The sequence below is a fragment of the Phyllobates terribilis genome, unplaced genomic scaffold (genome assembly GCF_046119375.1).
Source record: "Phyllobates terribilis strain yellow unplaced genomic scaffold, ASM4611937v1 Scaffold_10__3_contigs__length_209671492, whole genome shotgun sequence".
In the NCBI taxonomy this organism is placed as follows: domain Eukaryota; kingdom Metazoa; phylum Chordata; class Amphibia; order Anura; family Dendrobatidae; genus Phyllobates; species Phyllobates terribilis.
The window spans coordinates 150822822-150839001 of NW_027362770.1; the positions used below are offsets into that span (position 1 = coordinate 150822822).

The 16180-nt window shown below is 44.5% G+C and overlaps 1 protein-coding gene across 1 annotated transcript; it reads left to right on the forward strand.

Moving 5' to 3' along the window:
- The first annotated feature begins 1354 nt into the window (after positions 1-1354).
- Positions 1355-10090, forward strand: LDHB (lactate dehydrogenase B). Its single transcript, XM_073649935.1, has 8 exons — positions 1355-1514; positions 4874-5011; positions 5628-5745; positions 6275-6448; positions 6542-6715; positions 6793-6910; positions 8595-8718; positions 9814-10090. Exons 2-8 carry the CDS (start codon positions 4883-4885, stop codon positions 9979-9981), a joined length of 1005 nt encoding a protein of 334 aa, XP_073506036.1. The 5' UTR covers positions 1355-1514; positions 4874-4882; the 3' UTR covers positions 9982-10090.
- The last annotated feature ends 6090 nt before the right edge of the window (positions 10091-16180 follow it).

The following is a 16180-nucleotide window of genomic DNA, read 5'->3' on the forward strand; positions in this document are numbered from 1 at the left end:
ACTGATACCTAGAAGGTGGACATCAACGCAGAGTCAGTGGCTCCTCTTGATTTGGACATTGGCCGTAAGGTGCAATCTATGCTAGCTGTACTGCAAATCAATAGCCTAGTTTCTGGGGGGGGGTGACAGGAGTTGGATGCCTCCATATGTTGGGGTGCAGGTAAGCAAATCTAATTATCAGTCTTCACAGTACCCCCAATATGCCTAAAACCAAGTGGTGTAACTTGAAGCTCATGGACCCCAATGCTAAAGCTTTAATAGGGGCCCCAATTATTGCAAGTCTTTAATATCATTGGTCTTTTCATATAGGTCAAAGACCCTCTTAGGGACCCATCGGGTCTGGAGTGATTGCAACTTCTACACCTATGGTAGAGCAGTGAGCCACAGGTACCTTCCGGCCTTTGGTCTACATGGTGACGTAGGCATACGCAAGATGTCAGAGCCCTGATACAGGTTGCGCTATGCACAGTAAACCTGCCCTAGTCTGGCTCACTGATCCTTGATTGACATCCTGTTCTGAGCGGTGTGCACGATTGCAGCGCACTCACTGTGCACTGACACTGGGAGCGACTGACTTTAGGAACAATTAGGCTATGTACCCATGTTGAATTTTTCATGCAGCAGGCAGAACATGCTCTTGGCAGAAAAGCACTGTAAAAAGCAGGTTTTGCTGGCTTTTTTTTTTTTTTTGCTCTTGTGCATCAAAAGGTCAACTTCCTCAGGTTTTGGAAACAAAAAAAAAATGCAGCAAAACCTGATGGCTTTTTTATGTTTGTGGCATCTATGCACTACCCATTGCTTTCTATGGGTGAAAAATTCTGCAAAAACGCTGAAGGTGAAATGCTGCATATTTTTTTGCAAAAAAAACTCCGCTTTGACTAATGTGTGTGCATGAGTTTTCTGAAATCTAAAACTTTGCTGATACTACAAAATGCAGCTTAAAATTTGCTGGAAGAAGGGAAAAAAAAATTGCACCGTGTGAACGTAGCCTTAAAATTATTTTCTCGTTGCAGCTGAACTTCCACTTCGACCTTCATGCGTTAGCCAGTATTTGGCTGTGGATTAGCCCTATGGCTGCAGACAAATATATGTATCTAGCATTCCTTTAGAAGGCAAGTGTATCTAGGTGACCTTCATATTATTTATTTATTTATTTTTTTGGTCCCTATATGTGGTGTTTTTTTAAGTACTCACTACATGGTTAACCCTTATCTGCCACGCTGGCTCCTTATTGTATGTCCCTGCCTTCGCTTTTTGTCCTGGGACTACAGGATCCTTTAATTTCTCTGAACAATAAGCTCCTGTAGGCCTTAGACATTTTTTTTTAAGGCTTTGGAGGCGTATGAAGAAGGGCTGGGCCTGGGTTGCCCTTGCAGAGTTGTCCTTGGAGGGGATTGAGTGAGGTGATGGGGTGTGTCTGTCGTCTGCAGTGATGTAGTCTGAAGTAACGAGGCTGTGACCACTCCTCTGCCTCATTCTGACAGCAGAAGCCTCCTAGAATCCGACTTCCACACGTATGTATGCTGCCATTGTGCTCCTTCTCAGTGCACGTATGTCTCTTCTATGGGGTTGGCTTGCTTCTTCTCAAAAGTCTCTAGATGGTCATAGCCAGATACACCGGCATCTTATCGAGAGGACCAGGATGACCCTTGCATCTTGGCCGTGATCCCTAAAGCGCTGATCCTCTGGCACATCTCGCTAGTACTTTGCATCCCTGGCTTTATTCTGCATTTGTTGCCCATTTAACTCCTTTAGTGTTATGTAACCCTTTATCACTTCACCATCTTGTGCAACCCAGCACAGGCCTCCCCAGTGTAAGACGTGAAGCTGGACGCCTGCCAGATCTACACGCCTGCACTTAAAGGACCTTATAGACTCCATAACGCATGAGAGCCTGACAAGAGGCCGGTGCAAATTGCCCTTTTAACCGGTATAGGAACCTGGTACAAAAGCCACATGCATGGCCTCCAGGATGGAAGAGACTAACCATTTCGTAACTATGTCAGACACGTAGCTGGTTACTGGAACTAGGCAGGAAATGAGTTCTTCTAAAGGAGAAGCAAAAAAAAGAGAAATTCCCCAGGTTGTGACTTGTACGCATGGAGACCACTCGTGGTCGGAAAGGATGAATATACTGCACATCTAGGACATCTTGTTCTGGGCTTTTTTTTTTTTTTTTTTTTTTTTTTTTTTGACCCTTCAAAATGTCACCATTGTTAGTGTTCCTCTTGGAACAGAAGAGCATTCTACCTGATGCGCTTCTTTTCTCTTCTCCTACCCCCCCCCAAAAAGTCCTTCTGTTTTGGGCAGAACTTTCCCTAGAATGAAGCCTACTTTTTGAATGAGTCGTAACCTGACAAATCTGTAACACGGTGCTCATGGCCTGTTATGGTCCTGGCTGTCCTTTATTTATATGGAAGCACTTGTGGCAGGCTGTATTGTATAAATTCGGAGATGCCGTTGGCGCTCGAGGAAATGTACAGACTAAAAACCACTATGCCAAATGCATGGGCCTTAAGAGTAGTGCCACCTTTAATACTTTAAACTATTTGTACACTCTACCCTTATAAAGAGTACTTTTAATAAAACCCTGTGCACCCTCCATGTAGCAAAGTACCGAGTGCACTGTTCTACCCCCCCCCCCCTCAATTATGATTGACACTCACCAAGGAGCACTACCTGTGTTTAATCCTCAGCTCTGCACACACACTGCAGGAGCTGAGGGCACTGTCAGTGTGCACTCGTCTCCCTCTAATGTCAGTATCATCTTCAGCAATGGACAGGATGGGGATCAGAGTACCTGCATATACTAAAGTGTGTATGCGCTCACTGTTCCTGCAGTGTCAGTGTGCAGGGCTGAAGATTCAATACAGGCAGCATTCCTTGGAGAGCTGTCATCATAAGGGGAGTCGTGGTGAAACTGCAAGAGCTGGGTGCACAAAAGCCCCCTACATATGGCATAAGTCTGAACCATGTGGTGGTGTTTTGGGGGGGCTAAGTTCCTTATATAAGTGGCTTCATTTGAGTATTGGCGGTGACACTAGGCTGTCAGTGGCTGCCAGTTTTCACATGATGGCAGTGTATCTCGAATGGTATTCCCATCTCCAAGACCCTGTCCTGATGTGTAATATCAAATACCTGCAATCAGAAATGTAGTATAGTTCTTCTGATTTGCTATGTCACTTACCCCATGTTAAGGGCATTGCAGCAGCTTGGGTATCAATGGCTAACAACTCACTGAGTGGATGTAACCATGGATACTTAAGCGGCTGCAATGCCTTGCACATGGGGTAAGCAACATGGTGAATCAGGAGAACTATACTAAATTTCTAATAGGAGGGATTTGCTAATATTACACCTACTGCATACTAGAATAGGATCTTGGAGATGGTAATAACCTTTTTAAGGCTTCAATGAGTTGCTTGCTGTGGACGTGGCACCTTGACTGAACGCAGAATATCTGCCAGCCGATGCAACATCAGCAGTGCCCCCTGGATCACAATGGAGATGTTTATCAGCACACCATTGACAGATTCAGCTGATTTACTCCCATCTTGGAGCAGACATGACCAAACAGTTTAAGGGAGATAACAGCAGGTTAACAGCCTTTGATGCATCAAAAAAGGTACATGTGAACAAGCCCTTGGGCTTCGTATCAAAATTATTAGTGATCTGTTGCCCATAGCAACCAGAGCACAGCTTTGACAAATCTACTGTTTGTCCATAACAACCATTCATAAAGCTGCTTACACTTTACCAGAACTCTTTAAAAATGGAGTCTGAGCTGTTGCTACGAGCAACAGTTGTGATAAATGAGGCCTACTGTGTGACCACCATGCATCAAACTTCATGGACTTTAGTTAGCCCTACCTAGGTTCTGCAGATAAATCTCATGATCAGCTATAGACCCCATAACATACTAGATAAAAGTCCACTTAATGCATATTAGGGGGCTTCCAAGCTGTCCCTGACAGATGTCGGGGGAGAGATGGATCAGGCCTCTGCAACCTTGATGGCTGGTCCTCTTGTTTTGAGGGACCTAAGCTGCTTCTTTCCTCAACACTCTAGGTCAAGAGCTCATACAGTATGTATGAGGTGGAACAGTTGGCAGAATGGTCATTCAGCAGATAACTTGCTAGTATCTGGCTAGGTCTATGACTACTACATGTGGTGTACACTTTTTTTATGATGGTCTGCCATCCTGGACAAGTCGTGTTCTCTGCCTCACAAGTGCCTTCTGAGCTACAAGACTACAGCAATTGTCAGGGATCAGTTGCCGATGGCTCCTTTCTACGACACAGAATAGTTTCCACTCCTATCAGGGCAGCAATTCCTGACATGGAAATACGACCCTGACGTAGGATTAACACAGGCCACATTGCTTCCATCAGCTGTGGGGCTGGAGGCACTTGCCATAAGGGATGGCTGTGGATTACATGGAGGTTATGAGTAGTGACGTCAAGAGGTTGCACAACAAACCACAGATTAATGAGAACTAAATGAGATTCCATATGTGCAACACAAAAATCCAATCCTCTACCCTGTGGTTTTATTCCAGACCCTACTTAAAACCACACCTGTTACTTGTTCACAAGCCCTACCTTTCACTAAAGGGGCTTTAATTTAGAGATCTCATTGCTTAAGGCCTAGTATATCTTTAGGGGGTTTATGGGCAAAAAATGGTTTTTGAGTGACCTGTAAGACCTAGTCTATCGTGACAAATATATTCCCTTTAATGTATACGCTCTTGTAATCAGGTAAATGTGCCATTTGACTGGCATAAGGTCCTAGTCTCCATTCATTGACTGTAAGCAGAAACTTTTTGAGAATTGCAACTGCTTAACTCAAAGTTCAATGTCACAATTTCTTTTAGTAACTGACCATGGCAACTGTACAAGAGAAACTGCTTAGCTGCACTGCGTCTGTTAAGACCGCTGCTCCAAGAAACAAGATAACGGTCGTAGGTGTCGGGCAAGTTGGCATGGCATGTGCCATCAGCATCCTACAGAAGGTATGTGCCAAATATAACTAGTCACAAAGCGTGTGACCGCTCCCTGCACAGTGACCTTCACACAAGCTTTTGTCTCTGAAGCACAGAGGGAACATCTGTCTTCTAGTCATGTAGAAGGGGGGGCCATATGCTCCAGCCCCAAAAATGCAGAAGGCTTTCTAGTTTAGAGCCTTGCATGTATTTTCCTTGGGGCCTTCAATGAGTCATCCAGTACCACTCAACTCTGCATCAAAGCAAAGGGTGATTGTGTGCCTGATCAGCAAACATTATGGTCTACTGATGAGGATCCTGTTGGCTTGTAATGTCACTAGCCTCCATTGCAAAGAAGACGAGTAATATGGACTCGATCCGAACTCAACTGCATCATATATGCCAATGAGGCTGTTGGGTCAGAAGACAGCCAGTCCATCTATCAGTCTGTCCTCAGACCCTCATATGAAACTGGCTTCAAATTCACTTTCAACCCCCTTAAGAAAACCAACTAGTGACAATTGTCTATCCTTAAATGAAGGTGGCCATTGGTAGGGTTAATCCTAAGGATTTAGCAGCCCATACTTTTATGTCGGTAGGTATATAAACTTGGTGTGGTGTAATTGACCGCTTATTTCTTAAACAGGATCTTGCTGATGAACTAGCCTTGGTTGATATCTTGGAGGACAAATTGAGGGGTGAGATGTTGGACCTGCAGCATGGAAGTCTGTTCCTTAAGACGCCAACCATTGTTGCTGACAAAGGTGAATAGTGACATTAATTATCAGGGCACCTGCAACCTTGGGGTATGAGGAGGTTGTGTGGTTGATCAGACTGTGCAGAAGTTGGACATCTGATATTGAGAGGTTTGCCACCAGACTTGATGACTTGCTAAGGGTTATTCCCATTGTCAGAGGTTTTACAACCACTAGCTGACATCCAACAGATTATTAAAATTTGCATCTGTTCTTGATGTACACAATTTTTCTGCTTACAGGGTGTTGCCACTGACCACCAAAATCTAGATTGTAAGCACTGAGCTAAAGCTGGCTGGGATTACAAGGTAATGGTGCAATCTAAGCTAGCTTCAAAACAGTACTTACAAGCTCTATATAAGTTTAAGCACTGCACATTATCTGCTGTCTAGAAGTGGTGGTCTGTTTCCAAAGCCACAATCTGTAAAGAAGTCCCATCTATGAAGATGGGAATAACCCTTCAATCTCGCATAACTTCTGTTGGTTGAGGAACTTCATGACTTTGTATTTTTACATATTTTTGTTCTTCCCACTCTAGACTATTCTGTAACTGCAAACTCTAGGATTGTGGTGGTCACTGGTGGAGTCCGACAACAGGAGGGAGAGAGCCGTCTCAACTTGGTACAAAGAAACGTCAATGTCTTCAAGTTCATCATTCCACAGGTTGTGAAATACAGTCCTGATGCCACAATCATTGTGGTCTCCAATCCAGGTACCTCCTGGATACTGTTCCAGTATGTTCTAACTACTCCTAGGCTGTAAACCCTTCTGTGGAACTTTTGATAAACTAACACTTTGTCTGCAGTTGACATCATGACCTATGTCACATGGAAGCTGAGCGGTCTGCCCCAGAACCGTGTCATAGGAAGTGGAACCAATCTAGACTCTGCAAGATTTCGTTATCTGATTTCTCAGAAGCTTGGTGTCCATGCCAGCAGCTGCCATGGGTATGTCCTGGGAGAGCATGGAGACTCCAGTGGTGAGTGGCTATTATTTATATTAAGGATACTTGCAGATGAGAGGACCTGGATTGTAACACCACTCTCCATTTTTAAGTTCCTGTATGGAGTGGTGTCAATGTGGCCGGTGTCGCCCTACAGTCTCTGAACCCTGATATTGGAACTGAGAAGGACTGTGAAAACTGGAAGGATGTTCACAAGCAGGTGGTGGACAGGTAACTGACAAGACTTAAATCTTACAGAATATGGTATATTTCAACAATCTTCCTCCTTGTACCAGTCATGGACCCACTTGAAGGAACACTAAATCCATAAATTAACAAACTAAACAAATATAGCTACATGTTCAAAGGTAGGATATCTTAACTACTGGGCCTCTTTTATATCATACAGTTTCCCACGATAAGGTCTTAAGTTGGATTTGACCTCCCCTGTAACTGGGACTGATATTTGCCTTGGTTTCAGGGGAAATTCATCTGATTTGTTCTCCTAAGACCAGTCACTGGATCTGGAGGAGGTGCCTCCTAATCTGTATTGTGTACAATGATCACTCAGAAGGCAAACCTAATTAATCACATCTGCTTTCTCGGTGTCCAGATGCAGGGAGTCAATCTGCATTAAGTATTTTAGAACACATGTGCACTGCTCAGACACTTGTGGTCCATGGCAAGGGTGGGCAAGTTCCCCAAGGGGCCACATGAGACTAATTGTTAAGCAGAATCTAAGTTCAGCCTTCCATAGTCAGTTTTATTGAGCAGAATTAAGTATTCTTGAATCCCCCTACATGCCATGAAACCTCATATTATATATTGAGGCATCACCTGTATAGTGTTAGCACAGGAGCAGAGCGCTGGGGCCATGAGGTCACTTGCACATGCTGAATGGTGGAGGAAGGAGACAGTGGCTCCCTCCTTTTTTGGTCATGGTTATCAGCAGGCAAAGGCATGATGTTGGATGCTGTGTGGGCTGATCTATGGTCAGTCTAAAGCCCCCATCTCACATAGCGAGATTGCTGCTGTGTCATGGTTTTGGTGACGCAACAGTGACCTCACCAGCGATGTCGCTATGTGTGACACTTTGCAGCCATCAGGCCCCTGCTGTGAGGTCGCTGATCGCTGCAAAGTGTCCTGGACCATTTTTTTGGTCGTTGCCCTCCTGCTGGTCAGCACACATCGCTGTGTGTGATCAGGCTGGTAACCATGATAAACATCAGGTTACTAGGGGCACATGCGCACCTAGTAACCCGTTTACCATGGTTACCACTCAGCTACAGTGAGCGGGAGGTTACCGCTCACTTTAGCAGGCTGGTAACCATGATAAACATCGGGTTACTAGGGGCACATGCGCACCTAGTAACCCGTTTATCATGGTTACGAGCCTGCTCCTGCTCCTGCTTCAGCAGGCTGGTAACCAGGACATCGTGGAAATATTCTTTCCACGATGTTGCTGCTCCCCTGATCGTTGGTGAGCCCGCCTGTTTGACAGCTCACCAGCGACCACATGGCGACGCAGCAACGATCCCTGACAGGTCGTATCATTGTCGGGATCGCTGCAGCGTCGCTAAGTGATGGGGCCTTAAAAGTAATTATGGTACTTTATCCCCAGAAAGACAAGTGTAGTGGGGGAGGGGAACAGTAAACAGGCTTTACTAGGTTCTTAGTTTTATTCACCAACTTAAACAAGTACAGAAAAACCTTCATTTTAAGTGTTTTGGCTGCCAAAAGCCTGTAGAACATGGCCTAAGTATAGTCACTATACAATAGGCAGATTGCCAAGCCAAAAATACTTTTAATTCCTTATGTGAACTTTATCATGACACATCTGCAATAAAAAAAAATTGACTTTGAAGCAAACTATACAAATGGTGGCGAGTCCCCCAACACTGACCTGTCATTGTAGTGCCTACGAGGTGATCAGGCTGAAGGGATACACCAACTGGGCCATTGGCATGAGTGTGGCTGACCTGTCAGAATCCATAACCAAGAACCTGTCTCGGGTACATCCAGTCTCCACAATGGTGAAGGTAAGAGAAGCTTGTACGTTGTGTAAAAGGAGTCTGTTCCTTTTGAAGACAATGGAAACCTTATGTATTAACCCAATAGTGTATCTAAATTCCTTGCAGGCTATGTACACTGGCACACATGCATTTTACTTCCTAAATGCAGTGTTGGCAGTATAACTTCCCAATCCTGAGAACCTCTTGGTTCTCCTGATGGCTCTAGGCTTCCCTTGTCTCGGGGGGGGGGGGTTACTAAGGAATGCAAAGTGTAGATTCAGCCTCAAGGAAGAATGAGAGCCTATCTTGATATGAGCTAGACAAAGGCACCCTGAATGCAGGCCTTGCATCCAGCCTGTATTACTGGGAGGGACACTCTCACCAGATATGAAATTTGGTTAAAGCTATTGGTATGGCAGGGCTGGAAAAAAAAAAAAAAAAAAAAAATGCAAAAGTATAAAATGCTTTGCATTCAAGGTGTTCAGCCTTAAAGCCCTTAAGTATAAGTTATCAAATCTTGCTGTCTGGCAGATTGTCACTGTTTCACAGCTAGAATGGGGAACATTGGTTTTCCTCTTCCACATCAGGTGAGCAGTTACATACTTAAGCCACAGCCCCACTGTCAGTACTTGGTCAGGGGTTGTTTCCCCCCTCAGGAGTGGAAGCCAAAACCAGGAGTGGGTGATGAAACAAGTGCACCAAGCCATCACCCACTCCTGGTTTTGGCTTCCACTCCTGAGAAACTGATAGTGGGCCGTGGCCTTAGACTAGAATACTGGGGACCAGTGCTCTGAACAAAGGATGCTCTTGCCTTCAATAAACAAATCCTATGCTTGGTGTCTTGGTTTCAGAGCAGATATCTGCTATAATTACCTGGTCATTGCAGAAGGTCCCTACTTCAATTGATGAAGTGTCGGCTCTATTCCCCCAGTTATTAATCCCATATGTTCAATGTGAGGGTGATATGTCCCATCTCTAGAGCTGTCTTTATCGATTTTTAATTTCTCTTGGAAACTTAAAAAAAACTTGATCTGTTGTGGTTGACTCATGGGTTTCCTGTCTGGATCATCAAAGTTGACTTTATTTTAAAACTGACTTAGGAACTTTTTTTCTCCTCACCAGAACTTCTATGGCATTAACGATGAAGTGTTCCTCAGTCTCCCCTGTGTCCTGAACGGTCAGGGACTGGTTGAGGTGGTGAATCAGAAGCTACGAGACGATGAAGTTGCTCAGTTGAAGAAGAGTGCAGACACTCTGTGGAGCATTCAGAAAGACCTGAAAGACCTCTGAATATCACATCTCTCCTCTTGTCCTGCACACTTACACCTCCATCACTAACATTGTATACTGGTTTGTAGAGTAATAATAGTTGTCAGAATAAAATCTGCTACTGAACAAATGAGTTTGTACTATATAATATAAACCCCATATGGGGTGATCCAGAATATGCTAAGAGCACTGGAACACAACATTCTGAAGGAGGCCTTTAAAGGGTTATTCCCATCTCAAGATTTTATCCCAATATATTAGAAATGTAGTATAGTTCTTCTGATTTGTTATGTTGCTATACTCATGTGCAGGACCTTATATCAGTGATCATAACCATGGATACCTAGTGACTTGGCTAGTTGCTAGTGGTCATAACCATGGATACCTAGTGACTTGGCTAGTTGCTAGTGGTTGTAACCATGGATACCTAAGGACTTGCACATGAGTGAATCAGAAGAACTATACTACATTTCTAATTGGTGGTATTTTCTAATACTATACCTAATAAATATATATATATATAATTTTTATATTACCCCTTAAAGAGAATCTGTCAGCAGGGTTTTTGCTAGTCTGAGCAGCATATGGGGCAAGAGCCTGATTCCAGGGATGTCACTATACTAAAGCTACAGCCTTATCAGTGTTTTATCACTAAGGACTAGGTCTCAAGTGCAAGACAGTCCAGCTAATCTATGTAACCCCACTGCTGATCAGAAGCAAAGTGTCAATCAGGGATGTGGGCAGAGTTGTACACAGGTCAGCATTCTGACCACTGCACCAAGCAGCCCAGTAAGTGATACATCACAGGAATCAAGGTCTCTGTCCCTACACCATGCTGCAGTCCTATCACACAACCAAACCAAGCTGAGAAATTCCCTTTTACATCAATGGTTTATAATGGAGAAACATTATGTGCAGTTTTTTTTTTTTTTTTGTTTCTAAAACATGCTTGGCTAGTATCAAAAATTCTATAAAATTTAAGTTTCAGTCACTTATATCCTAAACACAATGAAAGGGCAGGGGGTTATTCTCAGCTTGGTGATGGCATATAACAAGGATGGATGTTATCAACAGTTTGGGGGCAATGTTGTATTCCCTTTAAAGTTTCCCCTGGTGTGCAGCAGTGGATGGCTGGGGGGTGGGGGGGGGAGGGGAGCCAAGACTGGGGCTCACAGTTCTGCACATCTCAGTGGGACAGAAGGACCTAATCTAACATCTCCAAAACCACATGCATGGAACAGATGCAGGCTCTAAAAACCAGTCTTTTGGCTCCAAACTCGAAGTTCTTCCTGGATGAAGTGGACCTCCAAACACTGAACCACTCAACCTTCCACTGGTGAGGGGCTGGCCTGCACTGGCCAGTAGGGGAATCCCCTGGTGGGCCCCTGTGCAGATATGGGCTTTCAACCCTACTGTATGGGCATAATTCACTCTGTACAGAAAAAGAAGCATCTCGTCAAGCTACCCAGTTTATTATAGAATTGTTTGTTGGAATGAAGTATGGCTTTTACTGTGGCTCCATATGTACATACTAGAAGAAAAAGCCTTAATATGGCAATGTACATGTGACACCCCAGGGGTCTGGTTGCCACAGTGATAGAGATATTATGTCTGAGAGCAGGTGGGAGGTCTCTTGGTCAGGGATCCTATGCATGCCACACCTCCTGCCCAGTCCTGGGAGGGGAAGAACTTCCCCTATATAAACCTGGGGCTGAGGCAGGGTTAGAGAGTTCAGAGGGAGAGTTCAGCCAGGAGGGCTGACAGGGAGCTGTGGCTCCGGCTGGGCCCAGCTCCTGGGCCATGCCAGAAGTAGAGAAGAGAAGCAGCATAGGAAGAAACAACAGCTCTGTGGGAGCAGTGTTACAAGGAGTCAGGGGCTGGCAGCTGCAGAGCTCGCCCTGACTGAGAAGATTTCTTACCGGACCCGGAGTCCGAGGCTGTGGGGACTAACTCCTACCCAGCAGCAGAATCCGTCAGGCAGCGGATTTCAGGTCCTCTGGCCAAGAAACCCGAAGGCACGGTCACACGCATGGGACCAGCACCGCCGTCGTGGAGCGGAAGCTACTAGAAGGCCCCGAGTCACCGGCCATACGGGTGAGCACCACACGGTACACTCAGGGACGTGGGCTACTTATACCCGCTTATAGCAAGGTCGCCAGAAGAGTATCGTTAGTTTGGGAGGCCTACAACTCCGCCTGGCCAGGGGAGATCCCATCTGCTCAAGGACTGACCAGGCCCCAATCGCTAGCCAGTACTCCGGGAGGGTCTATCGTTGTCACCAGTAAAGACCCTGAACTACACCGTACCGTCTCTGAGTGGTTCCTGCTACCCCCATCATCCACGTTGGCTGCCCTGAGGCCATACCCCTCCCGTTGGGGGTGATACTATCACGCTGCACAATCCTACCACCGGCCTCAGCGGTCTGCCCTGCAGCGGCAGCTCCTTCGCTGCATTCAACGGGTGGCGTAGTCGTACAACATCTACCGCTAATACAGCGCCACTTAGTCTGACTCCCTGGGCACGGACCGGATCACCGCCACGAGACTACAACCCTCAAGAGATCCGGCTCCGGGTAAGCTCCCGCATGCGCGCGATGCCCCGTGACGAAGGCCCAGGGGTGCGTCATACACACCTCCCCAGTTTATTAAAAATAAAACGCAAACATGGTAAACTAAAATCTTAAAGAACAATGTCTATGCACTTGTCAGCATATCACTTAAAGGGGTTGTCCAGCACTAAATAGATTTTGGCTCATAAGAAAAGAAACAAAACAGGCAGGTAGTTACTCTCTGACCGCTCCCGCAATCAATTAGACTGCTCCATATCAAGAGGGCGCCACTGTCGACAGGGCATCAGAGGAAGCTACTGGAGCGGTATATGACCGCTCTGTTCTGACAGATCGGCGCTGGGCAGGTAGGAACTACCTTGCTGATAAAAATTAGTGGAGTGCTGTACTCTGCAGTCCTACAGATGATGGGTCGGGGGCCCTGCATGCACCACTCCACTCCATTAAGGACAAGGGATGCAGAGCTTCGACATCAGATCACTGGTGGTACCAGAAGTCCGATCCCAGCAGGGTTCCATCTTCCATCAGTAAAATAAATTTGATACTACTGCATCCACAAGTTGTCAAAAGTATAAAACTAAAGGGTTTTTTCTGGGCTCAAAGCAAATCTGTGGACTCAATGTGAGACTGCAGTTCACCAAATCATGACCACCAGTACGTGATATGGATACAAGCGGTCATGGGACGACTAGATGCTAAAAAGAAAGAAAGAAATGTTTATTAAATGGAAAGAGGGAGGCATATCTAAAGAAGATTATAATGCAGTCTGCAGATCCTGCAGGGCACGTATCAGGTTAGCTAAAGCTGACAATGAATTAAGGCTTGCAAGAGATGTCAAAAGCAATAAAAAAGGATTTTGGGGGTATGTCAAAAGTAAAAGAAAAGTCAAAGATGCTATAGGATTTTTACAGGATGAAAATGGAGAAATGGTAAGAGAGGATGTTGAGAAGGCCGAACTTTTTAATTCCTATTTTGCATCTGTTTTCTCTCAAAGAAAATGTAACATCAACTGATCTTCACTGTCCTTTTAAAGGAATAGAAGAATCCAAGTTATCTGTAAACAGAAAGATTGTGAGGGAATATTTAGCTAACATAAATGAGTTCAAGTCTCCAGGTCCAGATGAATTACACCCCAGAGTACTGAAGGAGATCGTAGAAGAAATTTTAGAACCACTCTCCATAATCTTGGAAAATTCTTGAAGAACAGGAGAAGTCCCAGGAGACTGGAGAAGAGCAAATGTTGTTCCCATATTCAAAAAGGGGAAGAAGGTGGACCCAGGGAACTATAGGCCGGTGAGTCTGACTTCTATACCAGGAAAGATCTTTGAACAAATTATTAAACAACATGTATGTAAGTACCTGGATAAGAATGAAGTGATTAACCAGAGTCAGCATGGGTTTGTAACTAACAAGTCATGTCAGACTAACTTAATTTCCTTCTATGACAGAATCACTGACTGGGTGGATCAGGGAAAAGCTGTAGATATAGTATATCTTGACTTCAGCAAAGCATTTGACAAAGTATCTCACACCATCCTTATTGAAAAAATGACCAAGTATGCAATGGACCAGGCAACTGTTAGGTGGATTCATAACTGGCTTAGTGATCGGACTCAAAGGGTGGTTGTAAATGGCTTCACATCCAGCTGGATGAATGTCTCAAGTGGGGTACCACAGGGCTCTGTCCTGGGACCTGTATTGTTCAACATCTTTATCAATGATTTAGATGAAGGAATTGAGGGTAAACTGATTAAATTTGCTGATGACACAAAGCTAGGAGGGATAGCTAACACTAGAGAAGAGAGAGAGAGGATTCAAAAAGACCTAAATAAACTGGAGCAGTGGGCAGCAACCAACAGAATGGTTTTTAACGGAAAAATGCAAAGTACTACATCTGGGCAATAAAAATGAAAAAAGCATATACAGAATGGGAGGAATAGAGCTAAGCAACAGTACATGTGAAAAAGACTTAGGTATACTAATAGATCATAGACTGAACATGAGTCAACAGTGTGATGCAGCAGCAAAAAAGGCAAATACAATTCTGGGATGTATTAACAGAAGCATACAGTCTAGATCACGTGAAGTCATTATCGGTCTTTACTCCTCTTTGGTCAGACCTCATCTGGAATACTGTGTACAGTTTTGGGCACCACATTTTAAAAAGACATCGACAAACTGGAGCAAGTTCAGAGAAGAGCGACCAGAATGGTGACTGGTCGGTAAACCATGTCCTATGAGGAACGGTTGCAGGATTTGCGAATGTTTAGCTTGCAAAAAAGAAGACTGAGAGGAGACTTAATAGCTGTCTACAAATATGTCAAGGGCTGTCACATTGTAGAAGGATCATCTTTATTCTCATTTGCATAAGGAAAGACTAGAAGCAATGGGATGAAACTAAATGGGAGGAGACACAGATTAGATATTAGAAAAAACTTTTTGACAGTTAGGGTGATCAATGAGTGGAACAGGTTGCCACGAGAGGTGGTGAGTTCCCCTTCAATGGACGTCTTCACACAGAGGCTGGACAGACATCTGTCTGAGATGATCTAGTGAATCCTGCTTTGAGCAGAGGGTTGGACCAGATGACCCAGGAGGTCCCTTCCAACTCTACCATTCTATGATTCTATGATTCTCATCTGCTTTTCCCAAAGCCCTAAATGAACTTACCAGAAGGTAAATGCTATAAGGGGAAAATCAAAGCCAAAATTGTACAAGTTTTTTGTACCGCATACCCCCCCCTCCTCTTCCCAAAAAGAAAAAGGCACCAAAAATGTCATGTGTAACTCAAAATGGTAGCAAAAATAATCTATAGTTCACACAAGCCCTTGCACTTAGTACATTATATTGTAAAATGAATGAGGCTTAAATACTACAACTAGGATTTCATACGAGCCTCCAAAAATTAGAACTTTGACACATGGAGGGTATAGAGAGTGCAAAAAAATATACAATTGGCCACAGTGGTAGACGGAGGTCTATGGAGCCACAATATTGATCAGTTATCGGTGTGCAGCAGAAAGGAGAAAAAAAAAGTGGCGTGAACAAGCCCCTAAGATGCAACATAAAGGTCATGTGGGAATGTGCGCTGTCCTGACCGAGATCTCTCATAAACTGCAATAATAAGACTACAAATTTTGACACCCCCCCCCCAGGATTCACATGGACCGAACCAAAACCATAGAACTCTATGGCCAAGAGGGTCAGTTCACTTCATTCACAGGGGTGGTACTGGTTAGGAACTCCAAGTCTTATGGTTGCAATTTTAGCTATGAGAATAGCCCCTGATTTTAGCACACTACACCACTTTACACCACTACTCCTGACATAAAATGGCGCCAATCCCGATTACTCCCTTGTATAGGTAGGCAATGGGGCGTGTCTTCTGGGAAAAAAAAAAAAAAAAAAAGATGTTCTTGCTTGATTGAGGGCACTGGTGACTCTGCGGTTTCCCACACTAAAGATGGCGTTTATTTTTTTTTCCCTCATGCGTCAGAGACGTCATAGTCTTGTGCGCGTTTTCCCACACTAAATATGGCGTCTATTTTAACACCATAAGCGATGTCATGTGACCGGATACTCTAGCGCGTGCTTTCCCACACTAAATATGGCGCTTATTTTTTTTTCTCCTAGACAACGTAAATAGATGTCATG

Coding starts and splice junctions, on each gene's coding strand:
- LDHB (XM_073649935.1), top strand. CDS start 4,883: ATGGCAACTGTACAAGAGAAACTGCTTAGCTGCACTGCGTCTGTTAAG. Junction 5,746..6,274: donor AACCATTGTTGCTGACAAAG/GTGAATAGTGAC, acceptor TTCCCACTCTAG/ACTATTCTGTAACTGCAAAC. Junction 6,911..8,594: donor CACAAGCAGGTGGTGGACAG/GTAACTGACAAG, acceptor CTGTCATTGTAG/TGCCTACGAGGTGATCAGGC.